At 41.3% G+C, this 25,345-nt stretch overlaps 1 protein-coding gene across 2 annotated transcripts; it reads right to left on the bottom strand.

The window, feature by feature from the left end:
* Window positions 1-231: 231 nt before the first annotated feature.
* Window positions 232-18,727, bottom strand: FST (follistatin). 2 transcript variants are annotated; one of them, XM_081944260.1, is made up of 6 exons: window positions 18,498-18,727; window positions 16,239-16,430; window positions 13,732-13,950; window positions 11,683-11,907; window positions 2,189-2,419; window positions 232-1,708 (listed from the first exon to the last, which is right to left on the bottom strand). In XM_081944260.1, coding segments are annotated over exons 1-6 (951 nt in total). In that variant the 5' UTR covers window positions 18,580-18,727; the 3' UTR covers window positions 232-1,706. The 2 variants fall into 2 exon arrangements, with proteins under 2 accessions (XP_081800386.1, XP_081800385.1); XM_081944259.1 differs by having other exon boundaries at window positions 232-1,405; window positions 18,498-18,724.
* Between the last annotated feature and the right edge of the window lie 6,618 nt (window positions 18,728-25,345).

Here is a 25,345-nt window from a genome sequence, read left to right as displayed (position 1 = left end):
CATTTTTTATCACATTCTCAGACAACTACTAACTACAAACTCAGTTTTCGGCATACAAAATCTTCATTTCCTTCTTTGTTCTACATAGGTATCTTACAATATTTCTCGTTTAGTCACCATAGGTCACCTGGAATGTGAATATTTTCCAGTGGAATCCAAATTAATGCTTCAGGAATCTATCTAGCATTCACTTTAGATGTTTTACACCCAAGCTTTGGTTGACCAATAATTGAATTCAATGTACACAGGTTTGGGGGAAAGGATATCCACTTTTTATTTATTTTTTCACTCATAATTATTTACAAATACACATTATAACTTTTATATACATTGCACATTTACATGGTAGAAAAGTACAAAACTATATATTTAAATGAATTTATATTTAACTTGTCATGTTTGAAAATATAAAATTGCCTCAGAAAAAGAAAGTATTATGAAAAGCAAGAAACTTGAACTGATAAAGCTTTGATATAATATTCTGTTAACATTTTGAATGTGAAACAAAAAGAATGCTTAAAAAATGGAACGCAGGACCAGACCTAATAAAACATTGATGTTCATGACAATGTATTTTCATTTTTCTTCTTTTTCTTAAAAAAAGAAAATAATGCTTTCTTTACATTTAGCCACATAGCAACTAAAAAACCCTTCATAATCCGATCTTTGGGTTTGAATTATCATAGTACAATATAAACGTTCAGGATTTTGAGATCCCATTACTACATGATACAATCAGAGAACATAGCCAGGGAAAGAGGTTTTGTTAAAGCTTTCCCTCTTTCCACCTCAAATATATACTTAACTCAGTTTACAGCGCCTTTTGGTCAGTCAAGATTCCTTGTAAACAAATATCCGAGGGATCATGTATTTATATACAGAATTGGCAAGAAGGAAACACAATAAATAGAAAATGTAACTGAAACTGTCATGCAAAGTTTTGTTAAAATGGAAAAGAGTTAACACTGGCAGAAATAAGGAGCTGAAAATTGTAATTGGGGAGGAGGGTTAGGCTCTAAGGAATGGATTTATAGTTTACAAGAAAAAAAGCTTTACTTTACAAGCAAGAGACCTCACAATAAATAACACAGCTCATCCCATAACGATTACATTTCTTCTTCTTCTTCAAAAAAAAGGTGTACAGTCAATCAGACTTCTTTAATGTATAAATTATAAAACATGACACAGTATAAATAAATGTCTACAAGATTCAACTATATGTATACTTCTTTCTTCCCCAAATAAATAAGCATACACTTATGTACAGTATGGACATTGTAATTCTTGCCCAATGGCTGTTTCAAAAGTGATGGAGATTTTTTTTACCACTCTAGAATGGAAGATATAGGAAAGCTGTAGTCCTGGTCATCCTCTTCATCCTCTTCCTCAGGCTCTTCATTGATGGCTAGATAGGAGAATACAGGGGAGCTCTTGTTTAAATATGGATGACAAAGCGCAGCAGCTGTCTGTGCATGTTTTCAAAGCCCCCTGCATAGCCAAAATAGGATGTGGCATGTTTTTTTTTAAAGCGTAGATTGCAGTGAGATGCACTTTGGCACCTGTGGTTATACAATAAAGTTGATTGTGGGTTTTGGTTTGTTTGTTTGTCTTTTTGCATGTATGTGTAAAGTGTGTGTTACATAATCTATGAAGTCATAACTGCAGCAAGTCCTGGAGACTCAATGGCTCAGGTTTATTTGGCAGATTCCTGAAATTAGATAAAAAGTGCTCTTGTGTTCTAGGTTTTTAAACTGCTGTTGAGTCCTTCATTCAGAGGCCATTGTGAGCGGACAGCAGCCCACATGGTTAGGGGTTAAGCTAGTTTGGGAAGGGTTGAGGTGAGGGAACAATTAGGTTATAGCCAAGTGTTAATAAAGCAGGCAGCAAAGCACACTCAAGCAAACAATATTAACGGAAGGCAAGAAACAGCTAGGAAGATGCATTTAAGGCAACTTTCTGATGTTAGACACTTCCCTAAAAAGAGAAAGGACCCTCAAACATTTGATTTTTCTTCTCATCAAGCACAAAGATTTCTGCATAATACATAAATCTTTCTACGTAAAGATCTCACTACTGCATAGTTTTCTTTCCTGTTTAATAAAGGTTTCCATCCTCACCTATTCTAAGGATTTTTGTTTGTTTGCCTTCAGAAGATTAAAGTTCCTGCAAGGTTAAAAATCTCACTTACAGTTGCAAGATCCTGGGTGTTTTACTTCCAATAGCACACCCAGGGAACAGGCTGCTTCCTTCATGGCACACTCACTTGGATAAGTGGTGTTATCACTGGCACAGACAGCTTCGTCTGATTTGCTTTCTGGACATAGCTCATCACAAAGGGCACACCGTCCTCTGCCCACTCTGGAATCCCACAAGCATTTCTTCCCAGTGCTGCACTGGATGTCTTCACAAGATTTGGCTTCTATAAAGGATTTTTATTAAAGGAAAAATGGGAAGAGATAAGGGTTAAAAGAGCAAAAGAAAAACAATGCTCTCAAAATTTGTGTGTGTGTCTGTGTGTGTTAGTGAACCCCCCCCCCTCCACAAATAGAGTGAAGGTAAAGGTGGAGAATTTGAATTATCACCAAGTGTTGGGGTAGAGGATAAGATCAAAGGTGCTACTAGGAAAGGCAGCTTGTGAAGGTGGTTGAATTCTTCAGCTGAAAAGCAAAATCACTGTGACTGCAAGCTCTATGGACAACACTTGAAGTGTTGCAGAAATGATGCCCAACCTTCAAGATAAGATGCATAGTACCCAAGACCAGTGCTGAAATCTGTATAGCACAAAATATAACATTTCTTCCTATTCCCTGTTGGCGTAAATAGTGTTATGTGGATTTAATTTCCAGCCAAGCTTGATGTAGAATCAGCAGAATTAGTGGGACTTGAGTATGACTAAAACTACTTTCCAACAACACTTGGGCAAGTTACCCCAAAACCATGTAATTCAACATATTTCCCAGCCTTAAATTGGGGAGAGATGGGAAATAAAACGTTGAGAATCATCTCGTACTGTCCAGTAGCCTCAAAGGCTGCTTGTTTTTGACACTAAAAAGTAAAACCTTGAAAATTCCAGCTTTACATAGGAACAAAAGAAATATTGACTGGGCTTCTTTTCCAGATAGGATGGAGTATTCATTACAGAAAAGTCCTTTTAGCCTAAACCAGAGGTGTCAAATGCACGGACCACGGGTGGGATGTGTCGCGTGCTGGCCCATGCCCGGTTAGCAAAGGGGGAAAAAAGTCACGATATGTCACGTGATGATGCTATAACGACACGGGTTTGACACCCCTGGCCTAAACATTTGCTCAAGTAGACATGTAATCTACATTGGCTTGAAATTAATTTATTATTCCTTTCTCTTAATTTCAGTTGGAGGGAGTGCTTTTAAAAATGGTTGGAAAGGACAGTGAGAACTTTAAAAATCTGCTTTTTAATTTCTGCCCTAGTGACAGTAATAATGCAATATATAGTTCTCAAGTTCTTAAGGTGGATGGAGGTGGGGGCACTTTATTATCTATAATGATAAACCAGCAGCAAACTATTTATCAATTTTATTTGCTGCCCATCTTCTGGTTCAAGGCGATTCTGAGAGTACTGTGTACTGTGTTTTTCTAACATGTACAAATAAAAAGCATGCTGCTTGAAACCAGATTTAATGAATCTAATGGCAGGAATGTTCCTAAAAGTTGAAATAGCTTGTCTACTCTCTGATGATACTTTCTTTGCTTTTGTTGGCATGTCTCTGTCTGTGTGTGTGAGAGAGAGAAAGAGAGTGAGAGAGAGAGAGAAAGAGAGAGAGAGAAAAAAAGAGAGAGAATGAAAGAGACAGAGAGACAAACAGACAGTCAGACAGACAAAGACTGAGATCAGGCTATAGCAAGCTTGCAGCTTGATTATTTAAAACTACTTTATGTGAAGAGCTGACTTTTAGCTGTAATAGGACAGCACTCATACACGGTTATACTTTTAAAAATGGGATATATATGGCACAATTTCAGTGTAACTCTTTGACCTAAGAAAGGGCTTAGGATATCCAGAGCCATTCTGCAGCATTTGTCACCTAAGCCAGTGTCACTAAACACAGTAAGAGTTGTGTTTGAATAAAAATTTAGAATTTAGCTTACATGATTCCTTATTTAATACTGGTTTCCCAAGCTGCTAGTCAGCAAATCGCCCTGCACTGCACAGTGCTCAGAAACTGCTGAAGCTCACTTGATCTTGGATGTCAGTGCTCACAGTTCAAACACACACACACACACACACACACACACACACACACACATACACATTTTAAGTGAAAGGCAAATGGGGGAGAAATGCTTTGTTTCTTGGGAAAAATGACCTTTTTTCTTATCAAAGATCAGATGTCCTAGTGTACTGGCTACACAATCTAGATCTGCTTTTGCAAACTGGTGCCTTCTAGTTGTGTCTAGGCAACAATTTTCCAAAATCCTGGAGGTCATTGAGATTGAGATTTATCAAAATTGCCTTTCCAAGGCCTTCCAGGGTTGGATCCAATGAAGTGGGTACAACATGACATTATTTTTAAAAAGCCATTTATAACATCTGAATAAATTTCTCTATGTATAATCTGGTGAAGGACTACTGGGTTTATCTCCTTGCATTGAAATCTCACAAGCTGAACCTCACCTATCAAGGCTTTCAGTTTATTTTTTTCTGTTTCTGAGAATACCATTTGATACAACAAACTCAAACATAAATGCAAGATATACTACAAATGAAATACTCTGTTCGATTTTGAATTCAAAAAAGGATTGAAAAGTTGAATTAAATGGGCAGATTAACCTTTTGAAAAATTAGTCTATACAATCATCCTATTAGGTTTGGCAGTACTAACCTAGAATCTATAATTTAAGAGTAGTAGTTGTAAAAGCACAACTATTTTGGAAAACTAGATATGATTCATCAATGTGCAGCATCTTAAAAAGTAGATTATTTAAATGGGGAAGTTAGGCATATATTTAAATCTCTTCCCTTGAAACCAAAGGAACATAGAAGCATGTTAGAACATAGATAGCAAGACTTATAGCCTGTGCTATAGCATCCTTAGGAGTCTTGTTTGCTATATTTGCTTGGTTTCCTCCCAAATCAGTTAGAGTTTAGTTAGTGCCTTCTTGCTTCAAATTATTATTGTGAGGAAAACAATAATCTTCACTGGGGCACAGGAAATAGGCTGTGTGTGTATTTTTGTGTTATTGTGCACATGTATAAATGCTTGCTCACATCACAATTAGATGTTAGACTCAGAAATATTCAATCCGAATCCTCAGGGTTTCAGGTGGTCCCTAAAAGCTTTGCGCATAACCTCTAGAAGTCTTGCAACAGTTGTTGCTGAACTTTTAATATTTAATATGACAGGTGATTACTCACCTGGGGAATACTTATAATAATGTTATGATATTAAATTACGCAGCATTTACTCTTCTGATGGTACTGCTTATATTGTGGAATGTCTTTCCTTGCTCTGCAGAGCAGTCAAAGAATAAGTAAACTATTCTACAGACCTATTTTAGAGGAATCAAGTCTTAATCCAAATGTAATTGCAATGTTTCTGATCTTTGACTGAGAAAATGATTTTATTTATTTATTTTCTACTTTATCAATTTATAAGCCACTTCAAGATGCTGATACAGTTTTAAAGATTATGTTTGATCATGGTTTTAGTACTTGCAGATGTCCGTTATATGCATGTCCTGTTATTTATTATTTGTAAGGGAGAAAAGTGGTTTTGGATCAACCCAGTGTGTGTTTTAAGCTTCCTTGCCTAGTAAAATGTTTCCATTGGAATCCAGTCGAACTGAATCCTAAGCCATGTGGTCAGAAAACGTCTTCAAAGACTTGGTATTCACAAGTATCACACATTCCAGTGGAATCAAGGACAAAGACTAGCCTTTAATAATTGTTAACTGGATTTGGTGGAAAGTTTTTTGACCAAATTCTATTCTTCTGGATCCGAGGAGTGCATTCCTATGAGTTTTTCAAATATAAATTTGTATATAATAGCATTTTTCCATACTAAGTAAGTAGCTGTGATGTGGCAGATGTGAAGTGGGCCAGTTTTTTTTTCCATTTTAATAATTTGAAGTCAGAACTAGCAAATTTTGAAAATACCTATTTTTCCTTATCATGTTTGCCTCCTGCTATTTATTAGGAATGATTTTAACTCATCTACTTTTTTTCTTATTCCTAAATTAGTTAGCCAGTCAGAGATGGTATAATAGTTTTACCTGGCTTGTGGCTTTGACTGTATAATGCCATCACTGAAGACAAGTTAGATAAATTCAGGATAAATGGCAGCAATAAAACAAATCTCTACACAAAGACCCAAAACTTTATACATTTTAGGTATTTGCAAATATAATAAATTTAAAATGGGCATTATTCAATATGGAAGAACAAATGCAGATGGCATATGCTTCCAAAGCTGACAGCAGATTTATAAATATGAAATGAATAATCTGATTTGAGTATAACTGGTTAAAATGGAATATTTCTATCTACCAGTGTCAATATAAATTATGCAATTAAATCCCTCACCCTAATTAACTAGCACTGAACTAGGATTATTTAAAAAATCAGGATACTTCATTCATTTCTGGAAAATAGCTGAAATATTTCCAAACCCAATCCTGATACATTATTGAGATCATGACAGGGTGTGATCCATTTCCAATCTTTTGAGTAAGCACCCAGAACCGATTTATTCATCTAATCAACTTCTTCTGAACTATTTGGGCTTATTGCTGCTCCATCAGCAGCCATGAGAGAACAAAAGAAGGGGGAGAGAGCGTTTGTCATTCCTGGCACATTGCTCTGGATGCATTTTAGTGGACTAGAAGTTATATTGCTTCAGTCAAACAACAGAAATGGAAGAGGTAACGGAAACCAGTGAAGGTGACTGATGAGAGTTAAAGAGTGGCTGAAAATTTGTGGCTCAGGATCTATTAAGATATGTAGAGAGTAAAGAAGGGGAAATAAAACATCAGATTTGAAAGATTCTGCTATTATAGCCCATCTGAATCAAATAAAGTCTACTTTTGGAGTCACTTTCCTGGTCTGGATTATCTAGTGGGGCTGACATCAATCTTGCAAGCCTTATTATACTTTAGCTCTTCTCCTTCTTACACTCCATTGAATTTAAGGGGAATTTCCCTCAGTAGCTACAGAATATTACCTTAATCTCTAGGATTTCAAGAAGAGTTCAGCTCTCTTTGCCTAGGTAACAGTTTTTGTGTATTTCTGTCAAAGCCATTCCTCTTGCTTTCTACAGGTCTTTAATATTAGCTTCTTATTATTTTTAATTATTTATTAATATTTATTTGCTGCCTAACTTCAGTGGATTCTGAGAGATGTACAAAATTAGGGAAATCACATTACAGCAGTGCTTCTCAACCTTAGCCCACCTGAAGATGTGTGGACTTCAATTCCCAGGAGTTGAAGTCCACGCATCTTCAGGTGACCAAGGTTGAGAAACACTGCATTAGAGGGAAACATTATGAATTTTCAAATTTCATATTGCTTGAAGCTGGAAGTATGGATTTTGCTATCAATTCAGGACTAGGGATCTTGTGCCCTTCCAGAAGTTACTAAACAATGTTTGCCAACAATCCTAGTCAGCACGATTAATGCTAAAGTATTTTGAGAATTGTAGTTAGGTATACTATCCTAAATTAGGTGTCCTTAAACTTTTTAAACGGGACCAATTCATAGTCCCTCAGACTGTTGGGGGGTCAGACCGGCTGGATGTGCGTGGCTAGGTGGTCCTGTGACTGGGTGGGTATGACCAATTTAGCAGCCCAAACAATACACAGAAATTAAATTTTATTAAAATTAAATTTTATCTCTCTGAAGGCTGGGGAAGCCAAAAATGGTCCCATTTTTGGTCTCCCGAGGCCTCCGCATGTTGCATTGTTAGCCTCCCCGGCCTCTAGTAGCATTCTGCTGCCCCAAAACAGTCCCATTTTTGGCCTCCCGAGGCCTCCACGTGCTCTCTTTTTGGTCTCTCCGGCCTCCAGAAGACAAGTAGGGGCCGGCAGGTAGGCGGGGCGATGTGGGTGGGGCAGCCTTGTTGTCCCGCGTGGGCCGGATTAATGGCTTCAGCGGGCCATACCTGTCCTAAATATTGCTTAAAGCACTACCTGTCATCTTCTCTTTGAGAGGACTGCATTCTACTTGAAACTGTTAATTAAAGAGACATGCTACTGGATCAATCTACGTTTGATAAATAAACATAATAATGATGTATTTGTAATTTACTGTCTATAATCTGAGATAGGGACATAAAGAGATTAAAATTTTTGGTATTTTATACAGCCAGGGAGTTCTCTTGGCAACAATATGTAAGTGGTTTTTCTACACATAGAAATGGGTTGAAGTCAGATCTCTGTTGACTTACTGACCAAACTATCCTCTGTTTTGATTTGTCATTTTTAAACCGGAAGTAATGTTTCAGAGGAGAATGTGGGCCAACACCAAACTAAATAAACTAACCCCTACATAAGCAGTATGATTTTTCCCGCTTCCCTGAGCTAATGCAAATAAGAGATTGAACTAGAATCAGAAAGTTTCTGATTTCAAACTTGCTTCTCACTTTCATTCACTTTAAGGGACTTTTAGTAAATCACAGCATACTAAAAAGCAGAGACATCACCTGCCAACAAAAGTGTGTATAGTCAAGGCTATGGTTTTCCCAGTTACAATGTATGGCTGTGAAAGCTGAACCATAAGAAAGGCTGAGTGCCAAAGAATTGAGGTATTTGAACTATGGTGCTGGAGAAGACTTCTGTGAGTCCCTTGGACTACAAGGCGATCAAACCGATCGGTCCTAAAGGAGACCAACCCTGACTGCTCTTTAGAAGGCCAGATCCTGAAGATGAAACTCAAATACTTTGGCCACCTAATGAGAGGGAAGGACTCACTACAGAAGAGTCTAATGCTGGGAAAGATTGAGGGCAAAAGAAGAAGTGGACGACAGAGAATAAGTAGCTGGATGGACTCACCAAAGCAGTAGGCGTGAGTTTAAATGGACTCTGGGGGATGGTAGAGGACAGGAAGGCCTGGAGGAACGTTGTCCATGGGGTCGCAATGAGTCGGGCACGACTTCGCAACTAACAACAAAGTAAATCACTCTCTCCAATTTGGTAAGATAATAACACTAATGGAATTTGTGGCAGAGGGTAGACCTTCATATGTGGCTGAATCATCACTTTCAGCAGCCCAAACCAACAGAGTCAATACTGAGAAAATTGGAAATTGACACATCAACATCTGGAGGGCCACCTCATGCCTAGTCCTCATGCATAATTCTTGGATAAACTACCCTTATCACCACTGCCACATTTTCAACACCAGGAAGTGATATATAAATATATCATCCTAATCGTCTCTCTTATTTTTTTAGCAGCATTAATTAATAAGATTACTTTGGGGGAAGGAAATTTCTCTTAGGACTTTTAGTTCTTCTCATTACTAGCACAGAGTAGAACTAAAACTGTCACTATCTGGTAACATGTCTTCTTCCAGCTTCACTCTCCAATGAGACCTACCTTTATCATTAAGCAAAATGAGTTAGGTACTTTAAGTGGATTTTTTAAAAATTGGGAACAATGACAAAATGTTGAGGGTAAAATGTATAATGTGGTCAACATTCCCCATTACTTTTTAAAGTATCCTTAAGCAGTGTGTTAATCAGCTTTAGAAGTTGTAAGAGGAGAAAGCTGTACTCACGGATACCTACACAGGTAGCACAGAGAGCAAACAAGCATTGTAATGCCACAATACGAGATCTGCTTGTTTTGTACATGTATTGTGACACCTCATGGATGCATATAAGAGGTGGATCTTGTGTCACAATATTGCAACTTCACCATTCCGATAAAATTGTCAGATAATGTAGATCATTTGGTTACACTATGGAGCTTCCTCTATAACCTTAAGTTACCTTCTGGTGCAATGGGGAAGCTATACCATTGCCAGTAATTAGATGCAATTCAAATCCCACGTTGCTCAGGTTCTGAATAGGTAGTCCTCCCTTAACAGGCATTTATTTATTCAGCCACTGTTTAAAGTTATGAAAGTGCTGAAAAAATGGTAGTTACATCTAATGCTCCAGGTTTGGGCTGTTCAATTACCCTACATTCAGGTGATCAACATTTGGGCACTTGACAGCCCACCTTCATTAACAATTGCAACTCCCCACATTGGCTTATCTTCTCCCCACCTCTGCCTTTTGCCACCCAAAGGTATTGCTTCACAAAGCCTCCCCAAAGCCTGGAGAACTCTTGGTGGCATTGCAGAGGTCTTCAAACGGCCAGCAGCTGCTTTGGCTGGATGTGCTTCATCAGAAGAAGATGGTGAAGCTGGGACAGCTGGGAGAAAGCAAGGATAGAGTGGTGGCAGAGTGCAGAGTTGCCAAAAGGGCAGTGATAGGGACAGAGATAGGCAGATGAGGAGAACTGAATTGGAATCCAAACATGGCAGAGCATGGGGAATGTGCGGTCCTTGCCTAACAACTGGAACTATTAGAACTATTGTCACTAAGAGGTAGAGTTATGTGATGCTTTGCCTAATGACTGATTTGCTTAGTGATGGAAATTCTGGTCCTGGTTAAGGTCATTAAACAAGGACTGCCTAATGTGTAGTGAAAGGAAGCCCACTTGCCCCTTGCCCATCCCTAGCTTCAACTGCCTCCACGTGACATAAGATCAAGAGCCATTTCTCCCCTAACATAACATTCCATTTCTCCTTTCGTAAGACCCTCCAGATGTGGAGCGATCCAAGCAACAATTATCAGAAGCAAGGTAAGTGACAGTGGTTTCTGGGGCAAAGAGGTCAGTTATATAAATAACTAATAACAATTCAGCTTCAAGGAAGAAAAGACGTGGATTTGAACTGCTAAACTCTACTTTAGCAGTTCAAATCCACGTCTCTTCTTCCTTGAAGCTAATTGCTCCACATCTGGTAATTTGACCCTTAATTCTGATAGAGGACAATCAACTGCTGCTTTATTCTGGTAATGCAAAAAAGATTTACCTTATTTTTCAGAGTATAAGACACACCAAGATTTTGAAGAGGCAATTAAAAAAAAAGTTTTTGCACTATGTAGACCTCCCAAAAAGGTGTAATTTTTTAAAAAAACAGGCCCGTTTTTGTCAAAAAACCCACATGCATAGCCTTTAGGAGGCTTACTGAGTGCTCCTGGGGGCAAAAATGAGCAAAAAACCAGACCATTCTTTGCTCATTTTTGCTCTCCACTCTGGAAGCCTCCTAAATGCTATGCACGGCCATTTTTGCAAAGGGGCAGGATTTTGGGTGGCCAAAAATGTTGTATTCAGGGTCTAAGACACACCGAGATTTTCACCCTCTTTTTTGAGGGAAAAAGGTGCATCTTATATTCTGAAAAATACATATATTTAGCCATGCCACATCATGTGTCTAAGAGATTCTAGTGGCTGTTTTAAGTCAAGGATCCTGGAATTTCTGCTGAGATTTGCTGGGGGAATCTAAAAACAATAACTATTGAGAACAATAGCCAGGAAAAAAACTGAACTAGGTTTGTGCTACGTAATAAGGATTCCAGATCAGTTGGAAAAGCTTTCCCCTTTGTGTATTTCCTCTCATTTTAAAAATAAACCTGTAATATCTTGCTCCATGGTACTTACTGACACATTTTCCTTCATAGGCTAGGCCAATGGATCTTCCAAGCAGGCAAGTAGCTTTTCTTAGATGACAGGCACTTGCATATGTTATTCCATCATTCCCGCAGAGATACTGTTCAGGTAGAGTTGGCTCAGGGCAAATCCGATTGCATGTCACACAGTTGGCATTATTATTTTGATCAACCACACATGTGGAACTGCCTGGGCATAAAACATCCCTACATGTCTCTGAAATAAACGGTAGGGAAAACATTGTGAACAATAAGAGGAACTGAGCCATCAGAATAGACACAAATAGCAAAAACTGAAAAAAGCTTCAATTAAACTAAGGCAGTAAAAGACCAGCAACCTTTTGAATTTTCAGTTAGTTTATACTGTAGCTGTTAAATGGATGACATAGTAATTGTAAGATCCTGGACTTGGGATCAGTGATCTACAACCTAGTAACTCTAATGATCGTCCTAGAAAAAGCATTAGGACTTGGCATCTGTCAAAGTGCATAACCATGAAGAACTAATCCACTGTCAATGTCACAATGGCTTTGCCATTGTCCAGCTTGCTGTTTTCGCTTCCTTGTCACCTACTCCCTAGCCAACAAGAATGAGAAGCTGTAGCTTCAGCTGCTCCAAACTGTTCCACAGCATCTGGAAGCAATCGGGAAGATCTCCAAGGAAGGGGCTCTCATGCTAATAAGTGGCTATTTCTGCCTCCTCCAAATCTAAAGCTGGCATACGAACAAACTTTCAAGGCTGCTAATCTATGGGACGGACCGCAGTTTGTATCACCGAGTCCACAGTTTAATTTCCAGTTTTAATAGGAAGGAAAATAGGTTGTGTACTTTTTGAGAACCGGTATAAAAACTGCAGATTTGTATTCTTGGCATGTGGGGGGGGGGGTCTTCTTCTCTCCTGCCAGAAGATGCAGTGCAGCCATCAATGTGGATGACTTCAAGGAGATATTAGACACAGGGCAGCCAAGGTTATCAGAAAATACCATCTTGATGGCTATGAATTATAGCCAAAATTGTAGGCAATTACTTGGAAATGTGGTCAGGATGCTATCATTGCTTTTGCGTGTTTGCTACTGTGTCCCCATGTGACGTTTATGGAAACTGACTGCTGGCTTAGACAGCCCCTGAGTTTGACACAATTTACTTGCAAGTGAAAAGGCAGCTAATTCATCAAGGAGCAACTATCTAACATTTTCCCTCATTTTTTTAAAAAAAACTTGCAGAACTTCGTCATCTCAAGATTTTGTACTCTGTTCTGCTGCAGAAATATAGATATGTTCTATAGGAATGGCATTTGGTTACTTAGTGAAGCCTTTTCCAATCTGGGCATTCTCTAGATGTGCAGATTTCAGCTCCCAGAATACCTCAGCTGGTGTGGAATTACTGAGGATTCTGGGAATTGAAAAGCACATTTGGGTGCAACAAGTTTGACAAGACTATGGTAAAATTGCCCCATTCCATTATCTGTGTTTAGAATATTACCTTTGTGTTATTATCTTGTGAACGTGAACACAATTCACAACCTGTTTTCTCACCGGGTCCAGAGGTGGTTTTCAGCAGGCTCTGACCAGTTCTGGAGAACTGGTAGAGGAAATTTTGAGTAGTTTGGAGAACCGGTAAATACCACCTCTGACTGGCCCCGCCCCCATCTATTCTCTACCTCCCGAGTCTCAGCTGATCGGGAGGAAATAGGGATTTTGCAGTAACCTTCCCCTGGAGTGGGATGGGAATGGAGATTTTACAGTATCCTTCCCCTGCCACACCCACCAAGCCATGCTATGCCCACAGAACATTAAAAATTTTGAATCCTACCACTGACTGGGTCCTATCATCTTTCTGCAGAATAAGTGGTTTACGGGATTTTCTATACATCAGTGTTACCCAACCTTGGCAACTTGAAGATGTCTGGACTTCAACTCCCAGAATTCGCTGGCTGGGGAATTCTGGGAGTTGAAGTCCGGACATCTTCAAGTTACCAAGGTTGGGAAACACTGCTATACATGCTTTCCATCTCTGACTCTAGAACTGAGAAAATAACGTACTTTTGCATTTGCCCTGATACTGGATTTCAAGATCTGGTTGTTCTTTACATTTGGCCTTCAGGAGGGCACACTCATTTTTGTAGGTTTTCCCATCCAAGCCACACACAGGTCCCTTCCATGTGATATTTGAGCAATCTGGAGCACAGACACACCGAGGTTTGTTCTTCTTGTTCATTTTACATTTCTTCCCAGGTCCGCAGTCCACATTCTCACAGGTTTCTAAAAGAGGAAATGGAAGGGGAACGGAGAGAAAAGAGTTGGGCAGGTAACACGAAATCCAAAAAACATTGTCTAAGAACATCTAAAACTCCCATCACAATTTCATTAGGCTACACATGAGAATATTGTTGACTCACAAAATGCTATTTTTTCCAATAAAACTATATAAAAAAATCAAACACAGAAGTTTTCCATTTTCTGAGCAGATCACTTGCAAGAGACTATGAAAACTGCACCTATGATGCCTACAGTGATGCTGAAGTCACAAAATAATGAGAGTGCCCTCTTTAGAAAATTAGTCTGTTAACTTGCAGTGAAATGATATACAATTTTACCTACGAAAGCAGTAGTAGCAGTTTAAAACCTTTCTAAATACAGTTTGGCTCAGCTCCTACTTTGCATAAGCATATGGTTTGTTTGACTTTGATTTAGGGTGTTAAATAGATCCAACTCTTAAGAAATGCAAGCTATGGTTTAGAGCAGTGTTTCTTACTCTTGACAACTTTGAGGAAATATGGAGTTAAAGTCCTCAGATCTTAAAATCAGGGCTAAAAAACACTGGTTCATATTGTGGGAACTCATCTTTGGTTTCTTCTATGGCTTAGCAGGATGAGTGAGTTCAAACTCTGAACAGATAGAATAGATTAATCTCCCATTGTGCTGATAAGTACTGTATATGTCAAGGTGACTAATTTTCATCAAGGAAACACGTTGAATGCCAGTTGGGAGACAGGATACCAAAGCTGCCTTATTTTTGTTTCAGCCGCCTCCTCTATCTACCCCATCATTCAGTGCAATAACATCTCTGCTCCTATGGTGCCCTTGACATGAGCTGAGTTTGTTCTCTAACATCCTTCATGCTGAAGGTTACTGGAGCAGAGATTTCTCAACGTTGCAGGGTGAAAAGCTTTGGTTGCAATACATAGCTTTTACTTTTAGCAAAGCATCCTGTTCATGATGCGTGTGCCACACTAAGTTAAGTGTCTTCAGAGCTGCATTTCTATTGTATCATCTCCTAGCTTTCTTTAGTACTATCCTGCTGGCACCAAGGACACATCAAAAATAATATTCTCATATACACACCATCCTTTATTTCAGCTAGGTCTGAAATTTGTTTTAAATACTAGGGCATTTAAACGCAGGTAAAGGGTTCTACTGGAGGGCGGTGACCCTCTCCTTACAACAAGCTTTCTGATGCAGCTGGAAGCCTATCCTGTTAGAAAGCTTGTTTTACAAAACTTAAAAAACACAGAGATTGTGATTAAGAAACCTGCCTGACAAATAAACCTGCCTGAGAAATAAGATGCCTGGAGACTAACTTGAGCAAAGACAAAATTCCTTTCTGGGTGAGCATACCGAGGACCAGAATGGGGGAGCAGGTCAAGTCATGTGGCTTTCAATCAGTTGAGTCATGGAGGGAAAATATGTACTTTGAAATAGCCTTAGTTATGATAAGGAAGAGAAAACACTCCACTCAAATTACCTTCTAATTTGGGTTCAGTATTTGAATGCATTCTTTGTATGCAGAATTGTGAGCTTAGGTGAGAGGAAGGTCTATTTCCAGTTTGATTCCTGACATCCATCCAAATGGATATCAGGTCAGTTGGGCAAGGAGAACACAATCCAAACCTTTTGGGTAGGTTTCTTGACAACAATACATGGTCTCCTTGAATACGCTCTCCTTTTGTTTTACTTCCCAGTCTTGTCTACAGCTGGGGCATTCTCTGGTAGCCCCTCATCCAAGTAGTAATCCCTTCTTATCCTGTTTCTGATCAGCCTATTGTTGTTGTTGTTTTTAGATCAACTAGTCAATTAGTGTTACAAGAAAGGCTCTTGGAAATTCTAAAATCCAGTACCATTCATTGTAGAGAGATAAGATAATTCAGAAGCCTAATAATTACAATTGATATAAAACACAGAGTCCTACGTTCTAATAAATGCTTTTATCTGACTACACTTTCGGGTTTTCCAGTGAAGAGAAGAAATGCTCAAGCACAAGTTCCACTGGATTTTGTATGTTCTATGTACAATCCTTTGCACTGAAAATAATCTCGCCTATCCTTTCCTTATGGGAAGAGACAGTAATTCAGTAGTTTGACATCTTCAGGGACAGAGACTACACTCTTCATGGTAGAGCTAGGGAACCTCTGTATCTAATGCTACCCTTGTAAAGGCCATACTAGATTGAATGAACCAAGATGTTTTAGTCTCTCTTCATCCTCTCTCCTCTCTTCATCTATTAACTTACAAGCCCTTCCAAGAGCCAGACCATTCTTAGCAGCACCCACCTTTGCAGGGGATGCAGTTGGGGGCCCCTCCGCTAAAAATCATCCATTTGAAAAGCACGTGGTCGCTGACATCCTCCTCCGTCCAGGCAGTGGTGAGCCTCCCTGTCTTGCAGCACTCTTCCTTGCTGAGGCCGTTTTTGTAGAGGACCTGGCAGCGACCGTTCCTGGCTTGCCGGAGCCAGCAATTCCCAGCTAGTGCAGGAAAAGAAAAAAGGGAGAGGGAGACGCAGCCAGCTCAGTGTCAGTTACCAGTGACCCAGACATAACACGTGCGGATTTAATTGACTTTTACTAGACTGTTTACTTTTATTTGTCCCGTTTCATAACCTGAAGCTACTCCTCTGAATCAAACGGAAGCGCTGTTTCAACAACTTGATCAAACCCGTTCGACGCCTTGTTATTCCAGCCGGGGAAAGTAGACAACTGCCAGCAATTTCAAAGTGGGGTGGTGGTGGTTAAGGGGGGGGGAAAGAGGGGTTAATTGCGCACGGCAAGGTCTTGAAATAAGCCTGGAGCATCAAAAGTGCGTGTCTCTGGGTGTGCGTGCGCGAGAAAGAAGAGTTATTGCGATCGGCGAACCTGTCTTTCCTACCCATTAGCTGATCTCATCAACTCAGCCCCTTTGTTTATAAACAACCTAAACCGATAAGCAACTTTTTAACACTGAAAAGAAGTTTGCACAATAAACTTAACGGGGGAATCTCACTACAACTGCTCCCACCTTCGTCAATCCCGAGGTGTAGGAGCGACAGATCCTAGCAACTATAAGGCACGGGTCGTTCGAAAGATTTGAATTTCGCCTATTTCAGAAGAAAAAAGAGAAGAGAAGAAGCAGAGCGTTCAAACTGCACTCCAGCAGCGATTAGCAGCTCTACCAATGGGATAGCATAGAAGGACGTGGAATAGGCAAGGTGGCATGGACTTTATGGAAAAAACAGCAACACACGCGCACTTACACGCACACACTGACACCAGCAACCTTGAGTCTGTCTGTTACTGTGGGAACCGAGCCAAAAACACTGATCTGACCCATCGTCCTATTCCTTGAGATAATCTAGCGATTTTTGTTGGAACCAGTTCTTCGTGAATCATCAGTCTGACCTCCAAAACAAATGCAGATCAAACCGAATTTGTTTCTTTACACCACAGGGTGCCAAGCAGAACCGACGCTGCTCTCACGCCCCAACACCCACCCACTTCAAGGTAGTAATATCAGCAGCACCAAGGGATCTATCAGCTAGGAAGTTCTTTTCATTACTACTTGCTTAAAGTTACAATGGTGTAACACGGAAGATAAATGTATGGATGGGATATAATCATCAATTCTGGACTTAATGCCATCAATCTCTCTCTCTCTCTCAGACAACGCAAACCAATTGGGACGGAGGAGGCTATTTTCAGTTTCCAAAAGGTGGCTTTCGTTTACTGGGCTTTAAACGAAGCCCAAATGCTAACCCCAACCCTTCACTCGCTTACCTGGAATGGAAGCAAGTTCCACCAAACTGAAAGTGGTGGTGGTGGGTGGTGTGTTATTCTGGAAAGGCTCGTCTAGATTGGCGTTGCAAGTCATGCTTGCAGTTGTGAAACCCACCCCTCCGAAGTTCATTCCCAGAGTGGCGTGAAACGTGGAGGCACAAAGAAAACCCTTCAAACTTAAAAAATCTCTTTTCTTCTTCTTCCTTTCTCTCTCTTAACCCCCCCCCCCCGTCCCCGCCAGGAACCCGCGCCCTGATTTGTGAGAACTGATGCGAATATTATTTTGCACCCGTGAAAGGAAGCGGACTCGGTGATTTTTTAAAAAAGAAATGTAAATAAGCGGATAAATCACAGGCAGGATGGAACCTCCGTGTTGGCCAAACTCGGAAAAGTTCTTAGCGGATGCTAGAAGTTTAAGCCAGGCAACAGCGACGCCAGCTTTTTTAGAAAGCCCTTTAGAGCTAATGATGAAGAACGTGATTAAGATGATAAGGCTGACGGGAAGAGGGATTCTCTGTCCAGCGAATCGTGGGTTTTCCTTTTCCCCAGTCTCCGCATTCCCAGAAAGTCCCCAAAGCAAAGCGATCCTAACTAAGCCAAGTTGGAAACCCCCGGAGACTTCAGTGGGAAGCTCAGTCTGAGTTTAGGACGGGGGCTTTAAACGCGTGGGTTGAAGAAGGTAAAGGCGTCGGGTGAGCTAGAAAGGGAGTGCTAGAGGGACCTAAAAGAGATTAGACAGAGGCACACCAGCAAAGGAAAAAAAATGTGTGAATTGTATCTTACCTTGTGCTGTTTGATCTTCTATGAAGTGGCAGAAAAACATCAGGAATAAAACCATGCCCGGGAAGATTCTCTGGTTTAACATCCTTAAATTACTTTTCCCTCCAAGTGAACGAGAAGAACGCAACCTCGAGCGGCAAGAGTCAGGCGAGGGAGAGAAAGAGCGATCACGCCCGTCGCACAGCCTGTGCTTATGATCGCTCTATCTATTGAATGAATGTCAGCCTCTGAATGCTGTCTGGCTTTAAATCGAATGGGGTCTTAGTTCTGCGGTGGGCGGTCTCCTAATGTGTGTGTGTATATATGTGTGTGTGTGTAGGGGGGGGGAGTATTAAAGAAAGAGGGAGGGAGGAGGGAGTGTGTATGCGCGCGCGCGCGTGTTCGGGTGGTGGGGGGAGATTTAAAAAACTTCGGCGTGAATGTGAATCCTTTTCCGATTATTTGTCTCCAAAGGTGCGCGCGCACGCGCGTGGGTCCATCCACTGCTTCCACTCCCTCCCTCACCCCCCTTCAGCCTTTCCCGCGGCTTTGATTGATCCAATCGACTGGAGAATCGCTGGGGCTTTGGCACTCAGCGGGATCGGGAAGGCAGAAGTGGATTTGCGCTCGCTGCCAAGCGGTGGGTTTTTAAGGGAACTGAGTGTGGGAACCCAAAGCCCAGGCTCCCCGCTTAAAGAGGAAGGAAGGAAGGAAGGAAGGAAGGAAGGAAGGAAGGAAGGAAGGAAGGAAAGAAAGAAAGAAAAAAGGAAGGAAGAGAAACGCTTTCTCCGCCGCAGGCGAGGCGCCTGGGCACGCGAAGACGCAGCGAGACCCTTCCCTGCAAGGACTCCCGGGGCTGTTTTCCATTGGCAACCGCCAGCCTCACTTCGCTCCCGTAGGAGGGCAGAGGCGCGACCCAGACTATCCCGCCGTGTTTCTTCCTCGCTCTCTCCCAAATCCCGCGTGGGACCTATACGGCGACGGTTCCGCGACGGCATCTCTAGTCTGCGGGGGCTGGGACGTCCAGCGACCTACGCTTCTAATCCGGCGCGGAGCCGTCCCCTGTGCCCCCTTTGCCCCCGGGCGCCCTGCGAACGGGCTCCCTCCCCTCAGCTAGCCTTCGCACTCCCCCCCCCCGCTCCCCGCCCAAATGTTGTGGCTACTCCTCGTAAATCTCCAACCCTCACACCTCCAAACAGTAGTTAAGTGTCTGGCGCGCCCGCATCTTCCTCTCTGGGACTCGTCAAAAACAAATCAGAGTTTAATGCCCGGTTTAATGTCCCGCGTGTTAGCCTCTTGACTCGAGGGCGTCTGGAGCGGGAGCGGGGAGGCGACGTAGGCGGTCCTCTTTCGGCTCAGAATGAAATAATAAGGATTCTTGGCCATTTAGGAAGGACGCGCCTGGAGCGGGCCTAATGAACTTTCGCGGCGTTCCTCTATTAAGCGCCGTCTGGCAACTCTTCCCTTCTTTCAAGAGAGTTGGCGGGCCCGTTCCTCATAACAAATTTTTTTGGCACTGCTGAATGAAACCGAATAGGCGATATTTCCTTTTTCTACCAAATAGTTACTTAACTGGGGTGGGGGAGGGGGGATTGGAGCGTGTGGATTCAAAAAGCCGCCTCTTTAAATAAAAACAATAAAATAGAAGGGGAGGGGGAGGAGGAGAGGAAGAAGAAGGAGAGGAAGAAGAAGGAGACTACTGCCTGGCCGCCTGCTTCAGAGCCCCTATGCTCCCAGCCGTTACCAACAGGCAACAGACTGCAAATTATGCAGACAGAAATTCTTGCCTATTGCCAGGTCACGGTGCTTTCTTTCTCCTGAAGTCCGGGTGACTCCCCCCCCCTCTCCTTCCCCTTCCCATTCAACCCGGTCTGCCCCCGCCTTCCTTACTCCGGTCTCCCCAGTGTCTCTCTCCCCGTCCCCCCCCTTCAAACGCCCCGCCTTGCAACTGCAAATAACTCAGTGATAACAGATTTTTTTCCACCAACTGCAGGAGATAGTGCTAATCTTTTAATAAAAGATCCCATTACAATAGGATCTGTCTGGACAGACTATAATAGATCTAGAAATACAGCCGTGCTAATATTAGAAGACAGTTGTTTGGGTGCCTCAGACTGCGCCGTAGTCCTAGCTTTGAAAATGGGCAAGAATCACAATACAACGCCCAGCACCCACAGTCAAAACCATTCACAACCAGACTGGTAAATGACTGATCTGTTCTTGTATTTTTTTTTGGGGGGGGGGGGAATGGAGGGATGGGGTGAGGTGGGGGTTTATATTTTGTGTTTGGGGGAGACAGACATTGTGACCTTTCCTATCAAGCTCTGGGCGTTTTGGTTACTTCAGAAGCTTCTTAGCAGTTTACATCCTTTTCCCTCCCCCCATCTCCCCCTCCCATTTAGTACCACTACTCTCCTCTCTTCCATGGAATATTAGCCTTAATGTGGGGTTCTTGGGCGCCCTCTTATGGTAGATGGCATTCTCAATTAATAAGGGGAAAATAAAACCCACAGGCCTTGTGCAGAAGTTATCACATTCCTGCCCCCGGAAAGACTAAAAAGCAGTGGTAAGGTTTGAGATTTTGATATCCTAACATGGTTTGAAGTCCAACCCCTAACTTTCCTCAACAGGATGCGAAGAAGAAAAGTTTACTCTGCAAGCCCTGGCTGACGACTTGTAAATGTATTTCACTCTGCAGCAATAAAGTCTTAATTTTCTGATTTGCCTTAATGAACCCCATTGCTAAGTTGTTAGGGCTCAATGGCGAATGTTATGGATGGATTTTCTGTTCTGTCTCCAGGTTCTCTTGATAAAGGCACAAGAAGCAGCATGAGATGGAAAGTCTGCAAGTTATCCCAGCTCTCCATCACAGACAATATAGACATGGCTTAAACACTACCTATATCTCCTTCCTGTTCCATCACCACCTACAAATTTTCAAAGATCTTGCCTAATGAAGAATTTTTAGAAGATTGCATACTAATAAAAATACTGTTTTATAATATGTATCGTCTTCAATATGCCTGTTTTTGCTTCACAGACATCATCATCCTTTACCTACTTATTTGGAAGAAATCCCCTTGAACTCAGTTAGGTTGATGTTCAATGAAGAATGCAGATGAGATAGATAGATGATAGATAGATAGATAAAATGATCCAATACATTTTACTGCCTGAAATAAAGATGCTCCTACTTCCTTTCAAGTATAATATAGGAATGTGATTGCGAACCTATGGTATGCATGCCAGAGGTGGCATGCAGCACCACCTCCGTGGGCACACAAGCTGTTGCCGCAGCTCAGCTCTGCGCATATGCACAGAGGCAGAGTGCATGCATGGGGGGCACGTGCACATGCATGGGGCACCAAAATGCATGCATGGGGCAGGGCGCATGTGGGATGAGTAAACATGCAGGGGTGCATATGGGGATCTGCATACACATGCGGAGGGATGGGGTACATGTGAGGGGCACACATGCAAGGGGGCACAGGGGCATGCGCGCACATTGCATTTGGGGGTTCGGGAATGCGCGTATTTGCACTTTGAGCACTTGGTCTGGAAAAGGAAAAGGTTATCTATCACTGGTATAGAAGGATTGGTAGCTGAGTTTGACTTAAATACTTGTGTCTTCCACGCATCTGAGAGTAATCAACTAATTTAGAAGAGCTATGTGAATACTTGATATGGAAATTCAGTTTGGAGGCAATTCAATTGAATTCTTCAAATTTCTGAATGAAGCAGGAAATTAATTCCAATTATTGTATCAAACAGGTTGACTCTGGGTTGATAGGGACAATTTGGGAAACTTCTGGGTATTTGCAGAAACATTTTTTATGAGTTGATTGGAAAATCAGATTGATCGAATGAGGCAACTTAATTCAAATGTCCAATTTCAATTGATATATTGAATCAATAATTCAAATCATGCTTTATGCAGGTGTTTAGGAGGTGAAGAAACAGCTTTATGTTTTCCAAAATCCAAGAAGGGAAATAATTTAACAGACTAAGAAGGAATGCTTCCTAAGAGTGTTGCTTTCCTCCTCCAGAACACATATATACAGTACATGTTTGTACTATTTGCCTGAAACGGTATAGGGTTTCCTGCCTGGGCAGGGGGTTGGACTAGAAGACCTCCAAGGTCCCTTCCAACTCTACTATTGTATTGTATTGTATTGTATGTGAAGCTATGGAAGTTGCTTCTAGATGATGGAATGAGCACCAATGGACAGGCTTAAAATGATCCACGAGAAGATATTTGGCAGAAGGTTACTTATATTTCTGATCAGGAGTTGTGGCTCTTAAATACAGGACACAATTATCTTTATTATGCTTTCCTTGTGTTGGAAGAAATGTCCTTCTGGGTTTGGCTCCAAGTGGGGAAAAAGACACTGGAGACATGGAGGCTACTTGGAAAGATGGTTTAATGGTGGACAGGACCACATGGCTTGAGTCCTGAACAGAAAAAGTGATCACATGCTTCAATGTTGGTGGAGAAGAAGAGAAGGGAAGAGAAGAGCAGAGAAGAAGGGTGAAGAAGGGCTTGCAGGGCTTTTTATAATCTGTTCTGCCCCACCTATCTGTTTCCTGTTCCTGTGTAAGAAATGTATTCTGATTGGTTGCCAGACTCCAATGGGCCCGGGCAAGGGCAACCCTCTAGGCTGAGTTTTGAATCCAGGTTTGGTTGAGTTCTCAGATGCCATGTGGTCAGTTGAGTAAAAGGCAATATTATCCTGCCTTAATCCCATCACTCTGGACCTGAAGAGGAGAACTCTTTATTATGTAAAGTGGACTAGCTTGGCCTTCTTAATGGCCCATTGATAAAGTGGGGATGGGCAGGAAGCTGCAGGAATTTACTTAGTTTTTAAAATGTGTTTCTCCCTTTTTCACATCCAGGAAAATATAATATTCTGCCTTATCAATATTTCCTAGGATATTTCATTTTTCTGGGAGAGGGCTGGGTGATAACTTCCTACACTTGTAAGAATGGTATTTATATCGCAGACTTGTGCTGATGAATAGAAAACACAGGAGGTCACTTTGAGACATGCTTACTTCTGATTGCACAAGTTTATCAAGATATACCAAAATATACCAAGCAGGGGTGAGGCGTATAAAGTTCTCCAAATGTTCCTGAACAACTAGAATTCTTCACTGTGATCATGCTGAATGTTGCTGTTGGGAATTGTTCAGCATTTCTGGAGGACTGTAGGAAGTTATCACCCAGCCCTCTCCCAGAAAAATGAAATATCCTAGGAAATATTGAAAAGGCAGAATATTATATTTTCCTGGATGTGAAAAAGGGAGAAACACATTTTAAACACAAGGTAAATTCCTGCAACTTCCTGCCCATCCCCACTTTGTCAATCGGCCATTAAGAAGGCCAAGCTAGTCCACTTTACATAATAAAAGTTCTCCCCATCAGCTCCACGGGGGTGGGATTAAGGCATGATAATATTGGCACTTTACTCAACTGACCACATGGCATCTGAACTCAACCAAACCTGGATTCAAAACTCAGCCTAGAGAGTTGCCTCTGCATGGGCCCGTGTGAGTCTGACAACCGATCAGAATACATTTCTTACACAGGAACAGGAAACAGATAGGTGGGTCTGAACAGATTATAAAAAACCCTGCAAGCCCTTCGTCTCTCTCTCTTCTTCTCTTCTCTTCCCTTCTCTTCTTCTCCACCAACATTGAATCATGTGATCACCTTTTCTGTTCAGGACTCAGGCCATGTGGTCCTGTCCACCATTAAAACCATCTTTCCAAGCAGCCTCCATGTCTCCAGTGTCTTTTTCCCCACTTGGAGCCGAACCCAGAAGGAAATTTCTTCCAACAGCACCATTGTTTCCCATCCCTGATACAGAATTTTAACAAATGATATGTGTGCTGGAATGCAACTTTTCAAATAGTAATGTCAATAATCCTGCAAAGTAGAGTTATCATTTAGGAATGGAATTGGAATAATAAATAGGAGCTGCTTCATGGCTTTACTTGATTCTTTTGTTCATTTTTTAAAATTTCAATATGCCAGTCTGTCACAAACAATAATAAAACTTGAAAGCCTGTCTAACATTTCATTCATTAACTTGGGCAATGCAAATTTGTAAACTCCAGCAGGTGCAATCGGAGTTTGTGCTCTGAAAATGGCCCTAAATCTGCCCTTTCCCACATTCCTTACCCATTATACCACTGTTGCTCAGCTTTGCATCCAGTTCTACAAGGACTCTTTACCTTCTTCTGTTCATATGGACAACTGGAAAGACAATAAAGAGCCATCATGGCTCACACAAAATAAGACCTCTTTGCACATTCCAGTTTCCAGCCTGGTGCTTTAAACCTCTACACCAAAATGATTTTATTGTTAACATACTAATATCCACCTTAAATCCAACCACCCTAGAATGAAAGCCATTGCCTTGTCTTTTATTGTTTTGGCTTCTGGAATAACTTTCTGCAGCCTGAAATCCACCTGATATGGTGCATATGGAACTTTCTGCCTCCAACTGGTGGGCTTTCTGGGAGCCATAATCCCAATACATCACCAGGTTGAGGAAAATTAAGTTAAATCTTCAAGGTTGCCTCTACCTCAATATTAGGGAGGCATTGTATTTTATATTTTTGTAGTAGTTTTATTATTCTTTTGTTTCTCAACCACACCATGCAAATTACAGTAAAACCCACTCTAGATGTGATTGTCCAATAGGATACAAGAATGTCACTATTCTCAGACTGCATTTTCTCCCTGAAAAGCAAGCTTGTTTGGGAAATTTATACATTTTAATATGCCTGGCTGGATTGTGAGAAAAATACAAGAAAGACAATGTTTTGTGGTGTTGAAAGAAATATCCTTCTGGGTTCAGCTCCAAGTG

This window comes from Natrix helvetica (assembly GCF_964273705.1).
Source record: "Natrix helvetica genome assembly, chromosome: 2".
Taxonomy (NCBI): Eukaryota; Metazoa; Chordata; class Lepidosauria; order Squamata; family Natricidae; genus Natrix; species Natrix helvetica.
This window is presented reverse-complemented; position numbering and strand designations above follow the sequence as displayed.